Source organism: Oncorhynchus mykiss, chromosome 1 (assembly GCF_057628025.1).
Source record: "Oncorhynchus mykiss isolate SJ-2025 chromosome 1, ASM5762802v1, whole genome shotgun sequence".
In the NCBI taxonomy this organism is placed as follows: domain Eukaryota; kingdom Metazoa; phylum Chordata; class Actinopteri; order Salmoniformes; family Salmonidae; genus Oncorhynchus; species Oncorhynchus mykiss.
This window is the reverse complement of record NC_143022.1, coordinates 26,429,364-26,454,398: the sequence shown is the minus strand read 5'-3', so window position 1 is coordinate 26,454,398 and position 25,035 is coordinate 26,429,364. Positions and strand designations below refer to the sequence as shown.

Below are 25,035 nucleotides of genomic sequence, written 5' to 3'. Positions count from 1 at the left end.
AGTGTCTTCACTGACATTTTCAACCTCTCCCTAACCGAGTCTGTAATACCTACATGTTTCAAGCAGATCACCATAGTCCCTGTGCCCAAGAAAGCAAATGTAACCTGCCTAAATGACTACCGCCACGTCGAGAGCCAAGAAGTGCTTAGAAAGGCTGGTCATGGCTCACAACATCATCATCCCAGAAACCCTAGACCCACCAATTCGCATACCGCCCCAACAAATCCACAGATAACTCAATCGCACTCCACATTGCCCTTTCCCACCTGGACAAAAGGAACACCTATATGAGAATGCTGTTCATTGACTACAGCTCAGTGTTCAACACCATAGTGCCCAAAAAGCTTGTCACTAAGCTAAAGACCCTGGGACTAAACACCCCCCTCTGCAACTGGATCCTGGACTTCCTGACGGGCCACCCCAAGGTGGTAAGGGCAGACAACAACACATCTGCCATGCTGATCCTCAACACGGTGGCCCCTCAGGGGTGCGTGCTTAGTCCTCTCCTGTACTTCCTGTTCACCCACGACTGCGTGGCCAAGCACGAATCCAACACCATCATTAAGTTTGCTGACGACAAAACAGTAGTAGGCTTGATCAACGACAACGATGAGACAGCCTTTAGGGAGGAGGTCAGAGGCCTGGCAGTGTGGTGCCAGGACAACAACCTCTCCCTCAACATGAGCAAGACAAAGGAGATGATTGTGGACTACAGGAAAAGGATGGTGGAACACGCCCCTATTCACATCGAAGGGACTGTAGTGAAGCGGGTTAAGAGTTTCAAGTTCCTTGGTGTCCACATCACCTAGAACTATCATGGTCCAAACACACCAAGACAGTCGTGAAGAGGGCACAACAACACTTTCCCCCCTTAGGAGAATGAAAAGATTCGGCATGGATCCCCAGATCCTCAAAAAGTTCTACAGCTTCACCATTAAGAGCATCCTGAACGGTTGCATCACCGCCTGACATGGCAACTGCTCGGCATCCAACTGTAAGCTGCTACACAGGGTAATGCGTATGGCCCAGTACATCACTGCGGCCAAGCTACCTGCCATCCAGCACTTATATACTAGGCGGTGTCAGAGGAAGCACCAAAAAACTCCAGTCACCCAGGTCATAGACTGTTCTCTCTGCTACCGCACGGCAAGCGGTACTGGAGCACCAACCTATACTCCCGCACAGTGACTCGGTACCGGTAGCCCCTGTATTTAGCCTCGTTATTGTTATTTTATTGTGTTACTTTTTATTTTCTACCTTAGTTTATTTTGTAAATATTTCTTAACCAACGATGCAGTTCAGTAAATAGAGTTATGGGCTTGTAATGTAAGCATTTCACTGTAAGGTCTAAAACTGTTGTATTCGGAGCATGTGAAAAATGTGATTTGATTTAACACATGTTAATGCAAAAATAACATGCAAAACAGGCAAATACCCACCACACACACACAAAGGTGGGACCCAAAACAGATGAGGCTCTGCCCTGATTGACGGGTCGCCTCTGAGCCCGAGACACTCAATATGTGGTCTCAAGACTGGTCTTGAGTACTACAACACTGCAACAAATATTATGGTTGAACTCAAATGTGCTGGTTGATAAAATACCTGTATTTATGGAAAAGTGTTATGTTTGAAAAGGGTATTTTGTTTTTAAATTATATTGGCAATTGGAATGGTAGATTTATGTCTTTCATGGAGCTATCGGAATTGTTTGGGAAGGTCTGCTCAATCCAAGATTACAACCAATCGATTACAGCACTACTCTAAAAATGGAGGCGGCAGGTGGCAGTGGGAGGAGGTGGGGAACTGCTCTGTCTGCCCAATATAAAAGATCAAAACTGGCGGAAGAGCAAAAATAGCATAAATAGGAAAGTTTACCAATGTCAACTGAAGACCAGGATGTTGACAGCTGTGCCATACAGATTGCAAAATAGCTGGGAGGAGATTTTTGATGTACCTATTCCATGGAACAGGGTGTATGAGTTTATATATAAAACGACGCCAGATTCAAGACTTTGCTTTTCAGCTAAAACATTCTTGTAAGGGGGTCTAGGATGGTTGAGGGGCAGCTCTTGGGGGGGGGGGGGGGGACTGTGGGGGGATCTTGGATGGTTGGTGGCTTGGCGGTTGGGAGCTAGGGCCAGTGGCTGAGAGGTTGCTGATTCGGGTCCCTGATTCAACTTGGTGGGAGATCTGTTGATGTGCCCTTGGGCGGGGCACTTAATCAACCCTGGTTGCTCCTTTAGGTTGCTCTGGATGCAAATGTCTGCTAGATGACTGAATGTAATGTAAATGTTGAGCGACTTCACTGCAGGTAGATTGTATGTTTTTAAAATTATATTTAAAGAAATTATATAAAATAGATCAATTTAAATTATTATGTGACTATTTAAATTGTTCATCTTGATAGTTGGTAAAGTATCCTAGAAACTGAAACTGTTTTGTGGATGTTGATACCCAGTTTAAGTACAGGCAGGGTTAATGAGAGAGGACTTTAAATGTACACACTTGGTTTGCAGCTATATGCGGTTCACACACAGCCTTTGGCTTCCTTACGTACTGAAGTGAAAGAGTCTTGTCAAATGTTTTTCAAAGCGTTTTGCTGTTCTCTTCAAAGTCACATTTTCATGCTTCCACAGATGTTATCATGTCATTTACTATGTACTGTAGGTCCATCTTTATAGGTGGGTCCATTTGTGTTGGTTTTATTGCAGTAAGCCTTTGGTATAATTTTCAAGAAGAGTAAAGGTTTTATGTCTATATTTTTGTGATATTGCTGCTTTGTGTTTTGATGGAAAGATAACTGTCATCTGAAAGCATTTTTAAAACAGTTTTGTTTGTTTATATGTGTCATTGTAGTGAATGTGTGTCCAATCCATGCTCAGTGTTTGCATGTCAAAATACATGCATTTGTGTCTACATGGTCAGCAGCATGCATAGGCCTTGTGGATATCTGAGGCAGATAATGACATATACAGTTGTGTGCCAGGAAACAACTTGATTAGCAGCTAATGCTCCTTGCAGCGAGCCCATCAATCTTCATCACGGCCGCCCATACCCTTGTGCTGAGTATGTATTTGGACAAGTGTAGTTGGTATATGTAGAGAGTGAACAATATAATAAACATGTAGATTAAAACCCTTTTGAACCTAGCGGTTTTAAATTGAGATCTGATTGTTCATGAAAGGGATGACACTTTCCTATACAAGCTATATTTCTCTCACTGTTTATTTGAACCCACGCTGATTCATCAAGCCTTGTCAACTCAATCTCAAACGAGTTATGGTGAGGAGATTCAACTTCGATTCATAGAGCTATGAGTGTGAACCACACCCTTAAACCTACATTACGATATATGCCTCATTACCCCACCATTCACCAATAAAAATCCTTTCATCCACCCATATATCTTCCCTGACAGCCCTCCATTTGACTACTGCGGCCTTGTCCCACGGAATGATCTCATGGAGTCTCTTCCTCGTAGGTGGTCTGGCAATTGGTTAGAGGAAACAGAGTAGCCAACAGTTGATTTTAGGGGTTACTGAATCCAAACGATTCAGTGAGCTTACCTGATTACCTACAGTTTGGGTATTGAGAAAGAAATTGACAGTCATTGGTGTTTCAGTCTAACATTGTGCACTATTGCAATTGGTCTAGTTGGTAGTAGAGTAGATCGGAAATATCACACCGGCAACACAGCATTCATCTCATTGAAGAGAAAAGTTATTGACGCAGAGAGCTTTCAGATTTGTTTCCCATGAAAATAGATAAGAATGAGAGGACTACATATTAGTGCTGGAGCCTAAATGTGGATCATGTTTTAAATCAAACACTTCGAGGGGTCAACAGATCATGCATTTGTGTGCCTTAGAAAGAGAGACCAGAGTGTTGAACAGTTGAGCCAGTGGGTGGCACTAGAACATTCAGCCATCTTGTTATGTTTGTCTCAAGAGCACCACTCTCTACAATTAACCAACGTTTCAGTTGTTGGTTGAGGAGTTTGCTCTAGAGAGACTAGAAATGATTTGTAATATATGCTGATCATAAGGCTTAGAAATCATTATGTTAGAGAGTGGTATCTCAGACCAGTAGAAGTGTGTTTAGATGTGAACTGAAATTGGTTTTCAATCATTTACTTAGTCACAATATTTAAATTAGAATAATATTGAGAAGGAAGATTGCCATATTTTAATCAAATGCATAACACTCAGGAAAATTATCAATTTTGTGTGCAGCATTTAATCAAAGAAATTATTTCAAATATTATGTTGTTTCAGATGCTTAGTTATTGTTTGTTGATGATCGTCAGTTTAGCAGAGCCACGGTGTCTTACAGAAGGGCCTACAGAATTTGTCCATAGAGCTGAAGCCTAAATGGGCTGATGACCAATTGAGCTGAGCAGGCTAGGGAATGCAAACTCTTTTTCTCCTCTGAGGTTTTCAGCATGAGGTTTTATTTACACATCTGACCAAAATAATCCTATACACAGGAAATTCTTGTGATTGTGAGTTCCTCTCCTCAAATGTTGGGAAGTTTATTTATTTCTACAGGCATTCCTGATTTGCTCTCTCAAAGTCTACAGTGAAGGTTTCAGAGGAATATAAATGTAAGCTATATTTAGAAGTCAGAGTTTTTTTGTCATATATTTCATGATTATGTTGTCAATAATGCTCTGATTTCATGCAGGTGTCATAGAAACCCCTACAAACCCACTGCTTATTTATACAGTATGAAACTTTACAGTTCAATACCATAACAACTTTCATTCACTGTAAATCACATGTGGCCTCAAGGAAACAGATGGCAATGCTCTGGTTGATTCAGTATTTGTGTTAACAGCACTTTTTGCAATGGGGAATTTGTTTAACTGATAAACAAATGAATGTTTACTCGTGCCCATAGCTCTAATCCTGGTGTAGTATGCAGTGCAGGGTTATTAAAAATGTTTCACTTTTCCCTTCAGAATTTTGGTTTATTATTCCAAGGTGTAAATCTGTTTGAGGAAGAACATTGAAAACCAGCTGCAGGACTATATTTAAGCAACAAGGCCCGAGGGGGTGTGGTAAATGGCCAATATAACACTGCTAAAAGCTGTTCTTATGTACAACACAACACGGAGTACCTGGATACAGGTGCCCTGAGGCATCTTATTGCTACTATAAACTAGTTTCCAGGGTGATTAGAGCAGTAAAAATACATGTTTTGTCATACCTGACCTGTGGTATATGGTCTGATATACCATGGCTTTCAGCAAATCAGCATTCAGGGCTCGAACCACCCAGTTTATAATAGAGTACATGACTGTAATGATCTTTAAGTTTAATAGGCTAAGATTGAATGTGTTACTTTGTACTGTCCTTTCTTTCAATTTACTTATGTATATTTTCATGGAATAAAATCAAACTGACTTGCAATGTATTTTTTTTTGTTTATTACACTTTTATTTTACATTCAAGATGGGAAAAAAAAACATTTTACAGAAGTTTTTTTCAGCTACCTTCTAAAAAAACTATTTCCACTTTAACATCTAAATTCAACATCTGAGAAGCAGCACAGAATATAACACACACAACAGTCAAATGGCAGGCACTCAGATGACAAGCTCAGAGCTCCTACATATAAACCATAGTTTCCCTAAACATTTACATTTACTAAAACAACATCCGTACACTCTTGGGCGTTTATTAACTGTTCTCTCATGACGATAAATCAACTGAAAGAGGAACTGCAATGGTATTTTATGACGCAGCTGCACTTCGGAAGAGAAGTTAGCCTATAATAGCAATAATCGCAATCATTTTTTAATCACATTTTTTATTCTCCCCACTGTATCAAAATGGTGACACTCGCGCGTAATATCTTGCAATATATATTGTTTATTTTTTAGATGTTCCCATTATATTATTATTCAGATATTCCCTATTTTTTTAGCATATCATTCTGCCTATTTAAAATGTAGAACTTTCTCAGGGCACGTGAGCGATAAGTAACGGCAAAGCGGGAATCCCATCAGCTTGAATTGGTGACTTTGGGGGTACAAGCCTGGCTCTGTTGTTACACCAACGCTGCTTTTGTGCATTTGGTTTCCCTTTTTTGATAGGATACTGTCTATGCTAAAACCTTTGGATTTGTCCGTTGCTCTGCTAGGGACAGTGGGTATAATTTCCATTGTTCTACACAGCATAGATGAGTTCAAGTTCTCCGTGCAACCGGACAGGATAGGAGGCCCATTCTCCCTCCCATCAAAGGCTAGTCTACTGTTGTCTGCTTCACTCGCACGGAGGGAAGACGCCCCTGACAGATGCGCTGTGTCCAAACAGACCCTGTGCTCCTGAACGGGTATGCACCTTGGACCGTGTAGCGCGTCAGTTGATTGTGTGCCATACATGTCCTGCATGGATTCAGTTTGGATTTGATTCTGCACATTACATTTTTGGCCATGGACAGACGCACTTTGCTGCATCCCAACATTGTTGAACTCACCAAGAACATGTTTTAAATCTGAACTACGTTGCTCAAAATGTCTATGTTGTTGTTCCACCTCCGTGCCCACCACAGCCCAATCTCCAGCTGACATAGGCCTACCCATCCTCGGGTGAGCATCAGCTGGAACGTTATGAATGGGCCTCCTATCCTGTCCTGACGGGTTCGTGGAGACTGGACCTCTTTTCCTCTTGTAAGTAGTTTTGTACTCTGCAGTCTCTTGGCCCTTTAGTTTTCTCTTCCTCCGTCTATAGTTCCCGTTCTCGAACATGTCTAGACATTTGGTGTCCAAAGTCCAGTAGCTGCCTTTCCCGGTACGGCCCTTTTCTCTCGGTACCTTGATGAAACAGTCGTTTAGAGAGAGGTTGTGGCGTATTGAGTTCTGCCAGCCCTGCTTGTTGTCATGGTAATAGGGGAAGCCGTCCATTATGAACTGGTAAATGCTGCTCAGCGTTGCGCGCTTGTCTGGTGCGCTCTTGATGGCCATAGCGATAAGTGCAATGTAGCTGTACGGAGGTTTTTGCAGAGATTCCTGCCGAGTTGGGAGGAAGCCCAAAGCGGGAAGAATGGTACCACCGTCGCCTCCATACAAGTAAATCAGGGACGAATTGGGGTAATTGAGCGCCGAGGGTGGCACTCCAAGCACTCGGCTGTGGTAAAGGCTCATGATGCTGGAGCGCTATCTGCTTCCCAAGGAACTTCAGCTCGTGGGGAAAACTGCTCTTGGAATGATGGGATCCCACAGTGTCTCTGCCTCATGAGTCAAACAATGTTAAATAATTGTTTAACATGTTTTATGTTGACTTTTCATTGGAAAATAAATTGTCTATCATAAACACTGGTTGTGTTCTCAGCCCACCCACATTAATTAAAATTTCATTGCTGAAAGCCCCACCTCTCTCCCCGCGTGTCCCCTGCGTAGGCCTACCAGCCAATGGTGTTCTTGGTTATTCCCACATTTGTTTATAGAATTAGTCTGTTGATAAGTCTGCCCACCCAAGTTGAATCAAGCTGTGTTTATTTGGAAAAATTTCCGGGCACCCAATACATAAACGCACTGATCTGATGTTTGAAATATCACGTCCACCCTTGACGCTGAAAGTTGCTCACACAGAGAGAACAAGCAAACACGGCCGAGTTCTTTCTGGGAGTTGCTGTGGGTTACTTGAAATAAAAACAAAGTGTATAAAAGGAAAATAACTTAAACCTTTTTTATTTTAAAGGGATAGTTCACCCAAATTACAAAATTACACATTGGTTTACAAAGTTACTGTTAAGTAACTGATTACCCCCCCCCCCCCCCCCCCCCCCCCCACCCCCCAAGTGCTGACACAAAACATTTGGTCAAACAATTATGTAGGCCTATGTGGATATTGGTCATGCTTAAACAAACAAACTAGGAAGGGATATAAGTGGCTACAATCTACACTTTTTTTGTTATATAATTAAATATGTTTGGCCAAATCATCCTCAAGTTTCTAAAAAATGTGTATTTGTATTTCTTAAGGATCCCTGCCAAGGCAGCAGCTACTCTTCCTGGGGTCCTGCAACATTAAAGCAGTTATATACAATTACAAATATTTCATGACATGACATTTCATAACACTTTACCCAAAACATTTAGTTTGTTCCCTCAGGCCACTACTCCACTATCACATATTTACAATACCACATCCATGTGTATGTGTGTGTCTTATCGTGTGTCTGTGCCTGTGTGTGTGTCTCTTCACAATCCCTGTTGTTCTATAAGGTCTATTTTTAGCTGTTTTTAAAAATCTGATTCTACTGTTTGCATCAGTTACCTGATGTAGAATATAGTTTCATGTAGTCATGGCTCTATGTAGTACTGTGCACCTCCCATAGTCTGTTCTTGACTTGGGGATTGTGAAGAGACCTTTGGTGTCATGTCTTGTGGGTAATGAATGCATGGGTGTCCGAGCTGTGTGCTAGTAGTTTAAACAGACACCTCGCTGCATTCAGCATGTCAACACTTCTTACAAAAACAAGTAGTGATGAAGTCAATCTCTCTTCCACTTTGAGCCATGAGAGATTTACATGCATATTATTAATGTTAGCTCTCTGTGTACAGTTAAGAGCCAGCCGTGCTGCCCTGTTCTAAACCAATTGTAATTATTTTACGAGGTCTCTCTTTGTGCCACCTGACCACACAACTGAACAGTAGTCCAGGTGTGATAAAACTAGAGCCTGTAGGACCTGCCTTGTTGATAGTGTTGTTAAAATGGCAGAGCAGCTCTGTATTATGGCCAGACTTCTCCCCATCTTAGCTATTGTTGTATCAACATGTTTTGACCATGACTGTTTAAAATCCAGGGTTACTCCAAGCAGTTTAGTCTCCTCAACTTGCTCAATTTCCACATGATTTATTCCAGGACTTAGTTGAGGTTTATGGTTTAGTGAATGATTTGTCACAAATACATTGTGTAACTAAATTAAGTTACACTATATATAGAAACATATGTGGACACCCCTTTAAATGAGTGGATTTTTCTATTTCAGCCACACCTGTTGCTGACAGGTGTATAAAATCGAGCACACCGCCATGCAATCTCCATAGACAAACACTGGCAATGGAATGGCATTACTGAAGAGCTTAGTGACTTTCAACGTGGCACCGTCATAGGATTCCACCTTTCAAACAAGTCAGTTTGTCAAATTTCTTCCCCGCTAGAGCTGCCCCGGTCAACTGTAAGTGCTGTTATTGTAAAGTGGAAAAGTCTAGGAGCAACAACGTCTCAGCTGCAAAGTGGTAGGCCACACAAGAATGGGGCCATCAAGTGCTGAAGCACGTAGCGAGTAGAAATCATCTGTCTTCAGTTACAACACTCACTCCCGAGTTCCAAACTGCCTCTGGAAGCAAAGTCAGCACAATAACTGTTTGTCGGGAGCTTCATGAAATGGGTTTACACAAACATTTGAATGAAAAAGACTGGGTTAAAAATGGGAATCCTTCTGAGTAACATTCCCTTAGGAAAAGCTTATATTAGCATAAGGTTGTTGGTTGAAGTTTGTGTCTTTATCTCTTTGTTCAATTAATGTCAGGGGTATTCGTAATTTACTCAAACGTAAGGCTATTTTCCTGTTTTGCAAAAGGTTTAATGCAGACTTATACTCTCTACAAGAGACTCATGCTTGTTCTTCTGATCTAGATTTTTTGAAAAATCAATGGGGTAACAATATCTGGTTATCATATGGCAACAACCACTCTGCAGGTGTAGCAGTTTTAAGAGGTGCATTTAAAGGGAAGGTCATCATTAGTAACACTCACCACTCTGGACATTCGTTAATTTGAACAGTGAAATGTTTTATTTGGGAATATCTATTCAACAAAAACAAACAAAACAACACAATATTATTTGAAGAATTTGAAGAAGAGATGAATAGTTAAAGGTGTATTTCAGGTTATCCAAATTATTTTAGAGATTTATTTTAATTCTGGGGACTAATGTGATGTGACAGATATCCCCCTCCTAATGGAGCCAGCATGGTTAATTCTGAGTTTAATAATCTATGTCTTGGTCTTAGATTATTTGATATTTGGAGATCTAAATATTGAATAAAAAGGACTTCACCTTGTGTAACAAGGGCATGTCCAGACAGTCATGAATTAATTTCTGGTTTATTTCTAATTCATTAGATAACACTGTAAGCAAGCTATCCATTGAATCATCAATTCTTACTGATCATAAAGTTATATTCTTATCTGTAAATATGAATGGCTCTGAAGTTAATAAACCGAATCGTAGTTTTTGGAAACTCAATAGTAGGCTGTTGGAAGATGATCATTTAAGATGGGATTCCAAAGATATTATACAAGAAAATGTCAATCTTATGGGAACTATTGGGAATTAATCCAGTATGAAATAAGACAAACAGCCATGAAGAAAGGTAAATAAATTGCTGAATTTAAAAGATTGAGGCAATAAATACTTTCTCTAATCTCTATGGAGGACCTTGATGAATAAAGAAAGGGTCTGAATGTACAAAGAGAGAGCAAAAGGGCATTTGTATGATCAAAAAGGAGATGGTTGGAGGAAGGTAAAAAATGTCAACATTTTCACAATTTAGAGAACAAAAATCAAAATCTTTCTTCTACTAATAAGCTTAATATAGATTGCAAAGAAAACGAAAACCTCAAAGATATTTCTAAATATGTTTCAGAAATCTATTGTAATCTTTACACCAGTAATGCCTGTCCTACAAGTGATGCCTGTCCCACATGTACATATATGGCAGACAAGTGGCTTCAAAGCCTCTCATCAGCTATCCAATGTTTAAATACATCATTGGTCAATGACATTCAATTCAGCATTGGAAAAAAGCACAAGTGTAAGTTTGTTCTATCTGAGCAAGTCTGACCACAAGTCAAAGACCACTATGATGACACACCAAATGTGTTTGATGGATCCTTTTTTGTCTTCTAATGTAATCCAAAAGTAACTGAAAGTAATCAGATTACGTTACTGAGTTTGGTTAATCCAAAAGTTACATTACTGATTAAAATGTTGTAGAGGTAACTAGTAACTGTTACATTTAGAAAGTTACCTACCCAACACTGTTGCTTTAATCAGTCTATAGACAAGGTATGACAGCAATCAATGCTTTGGTTTTGTTTCCCTGGCACTGTTTCCACATGCTAACATTTTAACATGCCAAATCATGAGACCGATTTTAACATTGTTCGTGCGTCATGTCCAATTAATCCCTACGTACAATATCTCAAATTGATTGTGAAGCTCAACAAAGTCACTTATAGATGATTTGAACACAAATGCTCAAATGTTAGTACGTGGAAACAGTGCCAGGTAAACTAAACCAAAGCATAGATTGCTGTCATACCTTGTCCATAGACTGCTTACAGGTTAAGGAAACCAATATTTCATTTTGTAATTTGGGTGAACTATCCCTTTAACTCATGTTGTGCAGATCCCCCTTGCATCTTAAATTAGGAATTTAAAAAGAGAGAAGGTATAGCCTATACTTTACTTATTTAATTACCAGACCTGCTGTTTTTATTTAATTTATTACTATACATAAAAATATACTTCAGGTATTGTTTTATAATAGAACATATCCCTCTGCTATGTTTGATTTTTTTTTTAAATACAGCGTTTTAACTGTTTTATCAACAGATGAGTGAGAAAGTAGTCAACCACTGCCATAAAAGGACAACTTGGCAGGACGTCAAAGTAAACTGTATTATTTGTGCATGATGCTTTATATTATGTATTTTCCTGTTTATAAAACGGAGGAGGATTATAACAACTTTACAAGTGCACACAGCTGGCCGGTGCTTACATTACAAGTTTGGAGGTTTCAGCATCTAAACTACTGAGTTTTCCTGAGTTTGTCTTTTTTCCTCGCCTCACAGATGATGATTCATTAAGAAATCGGCCAACCAGTGGAGGCTGCTGAGGGGAGGACGGCTGATAATAATAGTTGGAATTGAGCGAATGGAATGGCATTAAACACATGGAAAGCATATGATTGATTTATTTGATACCTTTCCACTGATTCCGCTCCAGCCATTACCACAAGCCCAGGTTGTGAGTGACAGGTTTTCACCTTGTCAGCTCTGGGATCTGAACCAGTGACCTTTCAGTTACTGGTCTAACGCTCTAACCTTGAGGCTATGTAGTCTCTCTCAAGTGTTTATCCCATACACTCATCTGATATTAGAGGGTGCTATTGCAGCCCATTCCGTTAATTGACCAATAACAAAATATGGAGGCACAACTTTCAGTAGGGACGGTGGGAATATGTCCCCCCCACATTCTGAAATTGCATTTTTGTCCCCCCCCCCCCCCCCAGTTTTATCATTGGAATGTGATACAAAATGAGGCGACGGTGTGCTTCAGGACCATGAGGAGCGGTGTTTGGAGTGTTTATCCGACTGGATAAACATTTATTTTGAATATTATGTCCCCTCCACCTTTAAAACCAAAGTTGCGCCCCAGACAAAATATATAGACATAAAGCCCACTATAAGTGACAAATATTTAACATTTAAATATAATAGCTGGAGTAAATGCAAAAATGGAAATAATGCGGTCAATGAGCATATAGTCTACCTACAGTAGGCTATTTTTTCTAGGTTGTTTTGTGGACATCAAAAACTTGTCCTACACTACTACTCTGTTGGTTTGGTTAGTGGGGAGATGACTCTTAGACAATTATAGTGTAACCAATAAGAAGTATTTATATTTTAAACAATCAATTGAGTACCAAAACATTTACATTTGATAGAGAAATGGGCTACAGAGGTTAACCTTTGAATTATATAAATATTGCATCGACAGGGACAGTGTTAGACACTATATAAATATTTTATCACTGAAATCCTCCAAAAGAGGTCAGAGCAACCCTGACAAGAAGGGTTCCAGATTTGGTTAAAGATAGTATCATACAGTATGTCAAACCCCCAGGAACAAAAGAAAGACATTTGGCAACACCTAATGGTGAGAAAGAGAATCGTGTGCTTTTTTTTGCCTGACTGAATTATATAATTTTTAAATAGTTTACTTATTCACACACACTTTAATACGGAAGTCCAGAACAGACATGAATAAAAAAGATCACAACATAACAAAAGTTGTTTTCTCGTGATCACGATATAATTTTCTCACGGTCAAGACATAACAAAAGTTGTAATGTCGAGATTAAAAACATAAATTGTATTCAAAGAAAAATCTCAAAACGTATTTGATTTTACTCAATACTTCTAAGGATTGGTCTTAGTGCACTTCCCCTGTACCTGACAAACACTCAGAGATTCTGTTCAATCCAACTTGCACACAATCGAAACACCCTAGAAATAGGAGTGATTTTATTATTGCTACACTAAGGGATGGCACATTTCATGCTAACATCATGCTTTAATTTGTGTTTGGAGCTCATTATCAGTTTATAAGTTAGAATGTTTGCAAGCTAAATGTCCTTACCTTGAGCTAAGAGCTTGTGAAAGAGCTAAGTAAGACCTGGTGGGGCATTTAAGCCCTGAACGATGCCTGACAGGCATCTCTGTCTCTCAGGCTGTGTGCCACCCCCAAGACCACAGCCAATCGCATGCAAGCAATGCAGCTAACTTGGCTAGTCTTGTGAGTGAGTGAGCTAGTTAGCTAGTTAGGTAGGTAGTTGTGTTACCTAGATAGCTAACTAGCTTGTTTATTATCAATGCTTTTTTTTAGCTTGCGTAACTGATATGTGTATAATTGTAAGGGACACTTCATGTTTTATGGATAATATTTGCCCTACAAGCACATTGTTATCAACACAGCCACAGGGCTCTTTGATGAGGTGGTTATCGTGCATCTGATGGCGCCAAAGTTGATGGCTATTTTGTTAGTTTGTAACTAGTTTTCGTACATAATGTTGCTGCTACCGTCTCTTATGATTGAAAATAACTTCTGGACATCAGAACAGTGATTACTTACCTCAAACTGGAAGAAGCTTTTTCCTTTAGCAAGTCTGAAGAGAAGGATATACTGCTTTCCCGTGAACAGGCCCAAATCCCGATCATTTGCGTGAAGAAAAGAGGGAGGAAAAGGGGGCGCAGGTCGGGCTGCCTTCTGAGAATCCGTAGGCGAGTGAGTAAACTCCCACTGCCATCTGTTCTACTGGCTAACATACAATCATTGGAAAATACAATTGATGACCTACGATTAAGATTATCCTACCAACGGGACATTAAAACTGTAATATCTTATGTTTCACCGAGTCATGGCTGAAGACGACACAGATAATATAGAGCTGGCGGGATTTTCCATGCACCGGCAGAACAGAGAAGCTGTGTCTGGTAAGACAAGGGGTGGGGTGTGTCTTTTTTTTAATATATATATATACATATTTATATTATATTGTTTTTTTTCTCCCCAATTTCGTGGTATCCAATTAGTAGTTACAGTCTTGTCCCATTGCTGCAACTCCCAAACGGACTCTGGAGAGGTGAAGGCCAAGAGCTGTGCGTCCTCCGAAACACAACCCAGCCAAGCCGCACTGCTTTTTGACACATTGCCCGCTTAACCCGGAAGCCAGCCGCACCAATGTGTCAGAGGAAACACCATACACCTGGTGACCGTGTCAGTGGGCATTGCACCCAGCCTGCCACAGGAGTTGCTAGTGCGCGATGGGACAAGAACATCCCTGCCGGCCAAACCCTCCCCTAACCCGGACGGCGCTGGGCTAATTGTGTACCGCCCCATGGGTCTCCTGGTCGCAGCCGGCTGCGACAGAGCCTGGACTCAAACCAAGATCTCTCGTGCGATACAGTGCCGTAGACCACTACGCCACTCGGGAGGCCTAAGGGTGTGTTTCTATTTGTCAATAACAACTGGTGCGCAATGTCTAACATTCAAGAAGTCTCGAGGTATTGCTCGCCTGAGGTAGAGTACCTTATGAGAGGCTGTAGACCACAATATCTACCAAGCAAGTACTCATCTATATTATTCGTAGCCGTCGATTTACCACCACAGACCGATGCTGACACAAAGACAGCACTCAACCAACTCTATAAGGCCATAAGCAAACAAGAAAATGCTCATGCAGAAGCGGCGCCTCTAGTGACCGGGGACTCTAGATCACCTTCACTCCACATACAGAGATGCATACAAAGCTCTCCCCCGCCCTCCATTTGGCAAATCTGTCCATAATTCTATCCTCCTGATTCCTGCATACAAGCAAAAACTAAAGCAGGAAGTACCAGTACCAGCTCAATACGGAAGTGGTTAGATGACGCGGTTGCCACGCTACAGGACTGTTTTGCTAACACACACTGGAATATGTTCCGGGATTCATCCAATTGCATTGATGAAGCCTCAGTCATCGGCTTCATCAATATGTGCATCGACGGCATCGTCCCCACAGTGACCATATGTACATATCCCAACCAGAAGCCATGGATTACAGGCAACATCCGCATCGAGCTAAAGGCTACAGCTGCCGCTTTCAAGGAGCGGGACAGTAATCTGGACGCTTATAAGAAATCCCACTATGCCCTCAGATGAACCATCAAACAAGCAAAACATTAATAAAGGATTAAGATTGAATCCTACTACACCGGCTCTGACGTTCGTCGGATGTGGTAGGGCTTGAAAACTATTACGGACTACAAAGGGAAACCCAGACGCGAGCTGCCCAGTCCTGCGAGTCTACCAGATGAGCTAAACGCCTTTTATGCTCGCTTCGATGCAAGCAACACTGAAGCATGCACAAGAGCACCAGCTGTTCTGGATGGCTGTGTGATAACGCTCTCGGTAGCCGATGTGAGCAAGACCTTTAAACAGGTCAACATTCACAAAGCCGCGGGGCCAGACGGATTACCAGGACGTGTACTCAAGCATGCGCGGACCAACTGGCAAGTGCCTTCACTGATATTTTCAACCTCTCCTTGACCGAGTCTGTAATACCTACATGTTTCAAGTAGACAGCCATAGTCCCTGTGCATAAGGAAGCGAAGGTAACCTACCTAAATGATTAACGCCCTGTAGCACTTACGTCCATAGCCATGAAGTGCTTTGAAAGACTGGTCTTGGCTCACATCAACAGCATCATCCCGGATACCCTAGACCCACTCAAATTCGCATACCGCCCCAACAGATCCTCAGATGATGCAATCTCTATTGCACTCCACACTGCCCTTTCCCACCTGGACAAATGGAACATACTATGTGAGAATGCTGTTCATTGACTACAGCTCAGCGTTCAACACCATAGTGCCCAAAAAGCTTGTTACTAAGCTAAAGACCCTGGGACTAAACACCTCCCTCTGCAACTGGATCCTGGACTTACTGATGGGCTGCCCCCAGGTGGTAAGGGTAGGCAACAACACATTAGACACACTGGTCCTCAACACTGTGGCCTCTCAGGGGTGTGTACTTATTCCCCGCCTGTACTCCCTGTTCACCAGTGACTGCATAGCCAGACACGACTCCAACACCATCATTAAGTTTGCTGACAACACAACAGTGGTAGGCCTGATCACCGACAACAATGAGGCGGCATATAGGGAGGAGGTCAGAGAACTGGCAGTGACAAAGACAAAGAAGCTGATCGTGGACTACAGGAAAAGGCAGGCTGAAAAGGCCCCCATTAACATCGAAAGGGCTGTAGTGGAGCAGGTCGAGAGTTTCAAGTTCCTTGGTGTCCACATCACCAACAAACTATCATGGTCCACACACACCAAGACAGTCGTGAAGAGGGCACGACAAAACCTTTTCCCCCTCAGGAGACTGAAAAGATTTGGCATGGGTCCCCAGAACTTTAAAAAGTTCTACAGCTGCACCATCGAGGGCATCCTGACCGGTTGCATCACTGCCTGGTATGGCAACTGCTTGGCATCTGACCGCAAGGCACAACAGAGGGTTGTGCGTACGGCCCAGTACATCACTGGGTACTTCCTGCCATCCAGGACCTACAGTTGAAGTTGAAAGTTTACATATACTTAGGTTGGAATCATTAAAACTAGTTTTTCCAACACTCCACAAATGTCTTGTTAGCAAACTATAGTTTTGGCAAGTCGGTTAGGACATCTACTTTGTGCATGACACAAGTAATTTTTCTAACAATTGTTTACAGATATATTATTTCACTTATAATTCACTGTATCACAATTCCAGTGGGTCAGAAGTTACATACACTAAGTTGACTGTGCCTTTAAACAGCTTGGAAAATTCCAGAAAATGATGTCATGGCTTTAGAAGCTTCTGATAGGCTAATTTACATCATTTTAGTCAATCAATTGGAGGTGTACCTGTGGATGTATTTCAAGGCCTACCTTCAAAATCAGTGCCCCTTTGCTTGACATCATGGCAAAATCAAGAGAAATCAGCCAAGACCTCAGAAAAAAAAATTGTAGACCTCCACAAGTCTGGTTCATCCTTGTGATCAATTTTCAAATGCCTGAAGGTACCACGTTCATCTGTACAAACAATAGTATGCAAGTATAAACACCATGGGACCCTTCAGCCGTCGTACCGCTCAGGAAGGAGACTCGTTCTGTCTCCTAGAGATGAAAGTACTTTGGTGTGAAAAGTGCAAATCAATCCCAGAACAACAGCAAAGGACCTTCTGAAGATGCTGAAGGAAACAGGTACAAAAGTATCTATATCCATAGTTAAACGAGTCCTATATCGACATAACCTGAAAGCCCGCTCAGCAAGGAAGAAGACACTGCTCCAAAACCGCTATTTAAAAAAGCCAGACTACGGTTTGCAACTGCACATGGGGACAAAGATCAGACTTTTTTGAGAAATGTCCTCTGGTCTGATGAAACAAAATTAGAACTGTTTGGCCATAATTACCATCGTTATGTTTGGAGGAAAAAGGGGGAGGCTTGCAATCCGAAGAACACCATCCCAACCGTGAAGCACGGGGTTGGCTGCATCATGTTGTGGGGGTGCTTTGCGCAGGAGGGACTGGTGCACTTCACAAAATAGGTGGCATGAGGAAAGAAAATTATGTGGATATATTGAACCAACATCTCAAGAAATCAGTCAGGAAGTTAAAGCTTGGTTGCAAATGGTTCTTCCAAATGGACAATGACCCCAAGCATACAGTGCCTTGCGAAAGTATTCGGCCCCCTTGAACTTTGCGACCTTTTGACACATTTCAGGCTTCAAACATAAAGATATAAAACTGTATTTTTTTGTGAAGAATCAACAACAAGTGGGACACAATCATGAAGTGGAACGACATTTATTGGATATTTCAAACTTTTTTAACAAATCAAAAACTGAAAAATCGGGCGTGCAAAATTATTCAGCCCCCTTAAGTTAATACTTTGTAGCACCACCTTTTGCTGCGATTACAGCTGTAAGTCGCTTGGGGTATGTCTCTATCAGTTTTGCACATCGAGAGACTGAAATGTTTTCCCATTCCTCCTTGCAAAACAGCTTGAGCTCAGTGAGGTTGGATGGAGAGAATTTGTGAACAGCAGTTTTCAGTTCTTTCCACAGATTCTCGATTGGATTCAGGTCTGGACTTTGACTTGGCCATTCTAACACCTGGATATGTTTATTTTTGAACCATTCCATTGTAGATTTTGCTTTATGTTTTGGATCATTGTCTTGTTGGAAGACAAATCTCCGTCCCAGTCTCAGGTCTTTTGCAGACTCCATCAGGTTTTCTTCCAGAATGGTCCTGTATTTGGCTCCATCCATCTTCCCATCAATTTTAACCATCTTCCCTGTCCCTGCTGAAGAAAAGCAGGCCCAAACCATGATGCTGCCACCACCATGTTTGACAGTGGGGATGGTGTGTTCAGGGTGATGAGCTGTGTTGCTTTTACGCCAAACATAACGTTTTGCATTGTTGCCAAAAAGTTCAATTTTGGTTTCATCTGACCAGAGCCCCTTCTTCCACATGTTTTGTGTGTCTCCCAGGTGGCTTGTGGCAAACTTTAAACGACACTTTTTATGGATATCTTTAAGAAATGGCTTTCTTCTTGCCACTCTTCCATAATGGCCAGATTTGTGCAATATATGACTGATTGTTGTCCTATGGACAGAGTCTCCCACCTCAGCTGTAGATCTCTGCAGTTCATCCAGAGTGATCATGGGCCTCTTGGCTGCATCTCTGATCAGCCTTCTCCTTGTATGAGCTGAAAGTTTAGAGGGACGGAGGGACTTCATGATTGTGTCCCACTTGTTGTTGATTCTTCACAAAAAAATACAGTTTTATATCTTTATGTTTGAAGCCTGAAATGTGGCAAAAGGTCGCAAAGTTCAAGGGGGCCGAATACTTTCGCAAGGCACTGTACTTCCAAAGTTGTAGCAAAATAGCTTAAGGACAACAAAGTCAAGGTATTGGAGTGGCCATCACAAAGCCCTGACCTCAATCCATTATACAATTTGTGGACAGACCTGAAAATGCGTGGCAAAGAGGCCTACAAACCTGACTCAGTTACACCAACTCTGCCAGGAGGAATGGGCCAAGATTCACCCAAGTTATTATGGGAAGCTTGTGGAAGGCTACCTGAAATGTTTGACCCAAGTTGAAGAATTTAAAGGCAATGCTACACTAAATTAGCATTTGGTATGTAAACTTCTGACCCACTGGGAATGTGATAAGATAAATAAAATCTGAAATAAATCATTCTCTCTACCATTATTCTGACATTTCACATTCTTAAAATAAAGTGGTGATCCTAACTGACCTAAGACAGGGAATGTTTACTAGGATTAAATGTCAGGAATTGTGAAAAACTGAGTTTAAATGTATTTGGCTAAGGTGTATGTAAACTTCCGACTTCAACTGTATATAATAGGCGGTGTCAGAGGAAAGCCCATTAAATTGTCAGACTCCAGTCACCCAAGTCATCGACTGTTTTCTCTTCAATCGCACGGCAGGAGGTACCGGAGCGCCAAGTCTAGGACCAAAAGGCTCCTTTTAACAGCTTCTACGCCCAAGCCATAAGACTGCTGAACAATTAATCAAATGGCCACCAGGCTATTTACATTGACCCCCCCCCCCCTCTATTTGTTTTGTACACTGCTGCTACTCGCTGTTCATTACCAATCCATAGTCACTTCACCCTTACCTACATGTACAAATTACCTCAACTAACCTGTACCCCCGCACACTGACTCGGTACCGGTACCCCCTGTATATAGCCTCGTTATTGTTATTTTGGTTTTATTTTGTTTATTTGTTAAATATTTTTAACTCTTAACTCTTTTTGAACAGCACTGTTGGTTATTAAGGGCTTGTAAGTAAGCATTTCATGGTAAGGTCTACACTTGATGTATTTGGCGCATGTGACAAATAAAGTTTGATTTGACTTGATCAAATAAAATTTCAGCCTCAAAGCTGATAAATCAGGATTTTGGCTTGTAGCCTGTTTCATAGGTAAAGCTGCTTGCAGGCAGATTAGCAGAAAGTGCATTATGATTACGATTAAATGTGGGTGCACTCTATTCCTGGCAGGCTGATCAGATTCAATAACAGCCTCAGAGGCTGATAAGTCAGCATGCTGCCTTGTAGGCTGTCTGCAAGGAGCCTTACATGTGAAAGAGCCTACAAAGCAGCATCCTGATTTGTCAGTCTCTGATGCTGCTATTGAATCTGATCAGACTGTCAGGAATGGAGCTCACCCACTGTAAATTGAAATATTATCCACAAAACATTAAGTGTCCCTTATAATTATATACATATCAGTTATGCAAGCTAATAACTAGCATAAATAACAGAAGACTACCTAGCTAACTTTTGCTGCGTTATTCCGTGCATGTGATTGGCTGTGGTCTTGGGAGTGGCAAGCAGCCTGGTAGATAGCGCAGCCTGGGAGAAAGGACTGCCTGTCAGGCATCGTTCAAGACTTAAATGCCCCACGAGTGCATTGAGATCATTGCAGCCACAGGGCTCCTTGATTAGGTGGTTATAGTCCCCCACAGTGGACGTGTCATAATACCCATAAAACCTAGTGGTCAAACACGGAAATGGTTCCAATCGCATTTCCACCATTCATTTTTCACACAGTGAATTTTACAAACACTTCAAATTAAGTATGTGTTTGGTGTAGGCTTACCTTGGCGTGTGTGTAATTATCTCTCCGACAAAGTGAGTTTTATCAATATATTCCCCTCAATTTACAAAAAAAAAATGAAATTAGTCACAGAGAAGACCTCGGCAAGACTACATATTCCTGCAGGAAGCTCCTGCACATAATTTCTAGCCGACACTTTCAGCTACCATTCACCAGTGCGATGAGAGAACTTCTGTGCCCAATCCATGATGAATCCATGTGCTGTATTGAAATTAATTGAAAAAAGTTACCTCCCCTTTCTCTGTCTTTGCTAGCCACTAACTACACTTTAGCTAGCTAGTTAGCAGAGCAGTAGATCAAACTGGTTGGCCTATTTCAGGAATCATCATCTGTGAGGCGAGGAAAAAAGACAAACTCAGGAAAACTCAGTAGTTTAGATGCTGAAACCTCCAAACTTGTAATGTAAGCACCGGCCAGCTGTGTGCACTTGTAAAGTTGTTATAATCCTCCTCCGTTTTATAAACAGGAAAATACATAATATAAAGCATCATGCACAAATAATACAGTTTACTTTGACGTCCTGCCAAGTTGTCCTTTTATGACCGTGGTTGACTGCTTTCTCACTCATCTGTTGATAAAACAGTTGAAACGCTGTATTTAAAAAAAATCAAGCATAGCAGAGGGATATGTTCTATTATAAAACAATACCTGAAGTATATTTTTATATATAGTAATAAATTAAATAAAAGCTGTGTATATTAACAGCAGGTCTGAGAATTAAATAAGTAAAGTATAGGCTATACCTTCTCTCTTTTTAAATTCCTAATTTAAGATGCAATTTCAAAATGAGATATTGGTTTCCTTAACCTGTAAGCATGCTATGGACAAGGTATGACAGATATCGATGCTTTGGTTTAGTTTACCTGGAACTGTTTCTACAAAATAACGTTTGAGCATTTGTGGCACAAATCCAATTCAAAATATTAGCATTTTTTGCGCATTATGTTCAAATCATCTATAAGTGACTTTGTTGAGCTTCACAATCAATTTCAGATATTGTACTTAGGGATTATTTGGACATGACGCACGAACAATGTTAAAATCATTCCCATGATTTGGCATGTTAAAATGTTAGCATGTGGAAACAGTGCCAGGGAAACAAAACCATAGCATTGATTGCTGTCATACATTGTCTATAGACTGATTAAAGCAACAGTGTTGGGTAGGTAACTTTCTAAATGTAACAGTTACTAATTACCTCTACAACATTTTCATCAGTAATGTAACTTTTGGATTACCCAAACTCAGTAATGTAATCTGATTACTTTCCGTTACTTTTGGATTACATTAGAATAAGACAAATAAGGATCCATGAAACACATTTGGTGTGTCATCATAGTGGTCTTTGACTTGTGGTCAGACTTGCTCAGGTAGAACAAATGTAAACGTGCTTTTTTCCAATGCTGAATTGAATGTCATTGACCAATTATGTATTTAAACCCTGGATAGCTGATGAGAGGCTTTGAAGCCACTTGTCTGCCATATAGTCCGCCACAGTACCCATAACAACACGGAAATGGTTCCAATGGTTTTTCGCCATTCATTTTTCACATTGTGAATTTTACAAACATTTCAAATTAACTGTGTGTTTGGTGTAGGCTTACATTGGCGTGATGTTTTGAGAACAGTGTAATTCTCTCTCGAACAAGATAGGTTTTATCAATAAAGGGCTTTATTACAGACAGAAATACTCCTCAGCACCCACCTCTGCAGTTGTGAGGCCGGTTTGATGTACTGCCAAATTCTCTAAAATGACATTGGAGGCGGCTTATGGTAGAGAAATGAACATTACATTCTATGGTAACAGTTCTGGTGGATGCAGTCAGCATGCCAATTCCAAACTCCCTCAAAACTTGAGACCTCTGTGGCATTGTGATGTGTGGCAAAACTGTACATTTTAAAGTTACCTTTTATTGTCCCCAGCACAAGGTGTACATATGTAATGATCATGATGTTTAATCACATTCTTGATATGCCATACCTGTCAAAAATAAGCTTTCTGTGCCTATGAAACATTTCTGGGATCTTTTATTTCAGCTCATGAAACATTGGACCAACACTTTACATGTTGAGTTTATATTTTTGTTCAGCATATATAGCACATTTCTTACAACAAATGCATTTCAAGGTGTTCAATTGAAATGCATGTAGCTCATAAGATCCTTCCTCTTGGCAGTACTACAGTAGCTATGATATAACGTGATATGACATCATTTTATCTATGGCCAATGACCTTGAGCCTTCTTGGATCGGCACTTCTAATATACAGTGGGGCAAAAAGGAATTTAGTCAGCCACCAATTGTACAAGTTCTCCCACTTAAAAAGATGAGAGAGGCCTGTAATTTTCATCATAGGTACACTTCAACTATGACAGACAAAATTTGAAAAAAAATCCAGAAAATCACATTGTAGGATTTTTAATGAATTTATTTGCAAATTAGGGTGGAAAATAAGTATTTGGTCACCTACAAACAAGCAAGATTTCTGGCTCTCACAGACCTGTAACTTCTTCTTTAAGGGGCTCCTCTGTCCTCCACTCGTTACCTGTATTAATGGCACCTGTTTGAACTTGTTATCAGTATAAAAGACACCTGTCCACAACCTCAAACAGTCACACCCCAAACTCCACTATGGCCAAGACCAACGAGCTGTCAAAGGACACCAGAAACAAAAGTGTAGACCTGCACCAGGCTGGGAAGACTGAATCTTCAATAGGTAAGCAGCTTGGTTTGAAGAAATCAATTGTGGGAGCAATTATTAGGAAATGGAAGACATACAAGACCACTGATAATCTCCCTCGATCTGGGGCTCCACACAAGATCTCACCCCGTGGGGTCAAAATGATCACAAGAATGGTGAACAAAAATCCCAGAACCACACGGGGGGGACCTAGTGAATGACCTGCAGAGAGCTGGGACCAAAGTAACAAAGCCTACCATCAGTAACACACTACGCCGCCAGGGACTCAAATCCTGCAGTGCCAGACGTGTCCCCCTGCTTAAGCCAGTACATGTCCAGGCCCGTCTGAAGTTTGCTAGAGAACATTTGGATGATCCAGAAGAAGATTGGGAGAATGTCATATGGTCAGATGAAACCAAAATATAACTTTTTGGTAAAAACTCAACTTGTCGTGTTTGGAGGACAAAGAATGCTGAGTTGCATCCAAAGAACACCATACCTACTGTGAAGCATGGGGGTGGAAACATCATGCTTTGGGGCTGTTTTTCTGCAAAGGGACCAGGACGACTGATCCGTGGTTGGGTCTTTCAGCATGACAATGATCCCAAACACACCACCCGGGCAACGAAGGAGTGGCTTCGTAAGAAGCATTTCAAGGTCCTGGAGTGGCCTAGCCAGTCTCCAGATCTCACCCCCATAGAAAATATTTGGAGGGAATTGAAAGTCTGTGTTGCCAGCAACAGCCCCAAACATCACTGCTCTAGAGGAGATCTGCATGGAGGAATGGGCCAAAATACCAGCAATAGTGTGTGAAAACCTTGTGAAGACTATCAGAAAACTTTTGACCTCTGTCATTTTCAACAAAGGGTATATAACAAAGTATTGAGAAACTTTTGTTATTGACCAAATACTTATTTTCCACCATAATTTGCAAATAAATTCAATTAAAAATCCTACAATGTAATTTTCTGGATTTTTTCTTCTCATTTTGTCTGTCATTGTTGAAGTGTACCTATGATGAAAATTACAGGCCTCTCTCATCTTTTTAAGTGGGAGAACTTGCACAATTGGTGGCTGACTAAATACTTTTTTTTGCCCCACTGTAAATAAGTCTTGATCTTGACATAATGAGGGAATATCTGTTTTTATTCATATGGCCTCTCTGGACTTCTGGACTTTTATGTTATTGTTTTTCTACGGGCATATTGTTTTTCAGTATTGTTGCAAGCTGCTGCACAACGATGGTATATACGAAAACCATCATAATTATTTTTCTTCAAAACGATCAGGTTTGGCTCATTCTGACATGTCTTTA

The 25,035-nt window shown here is 41.0% G+C and overlaps 1 protein-coding gene across 1 annotated transcript; it reads right to left on the bottom strand.

The window, feature by feature from the left end:
- Nucleotides 1-5,418: 5,418 nt before the first annotated feature.
- Nucleotides 5,419-7,377, bottom strand: LOC110519532 (uncharacterized). Its single transcript, XM_021596626.3, has one exon. The coding sequence runs from the start codon at nucleotides 7,148-7,150 to the stop codon at nucleotides 5,945-5,947; it is 1,206 nt and encodes a 401-aa protein (XP_021452301.3). The 5' UTR covers nucleotides 7,151-7,377; the 3' UTR covers nucleotides 5,419-5,944.
- Between the last annotated feature and the right edge of the window lie 17,658 nt (nucleotides 7,378-25,035).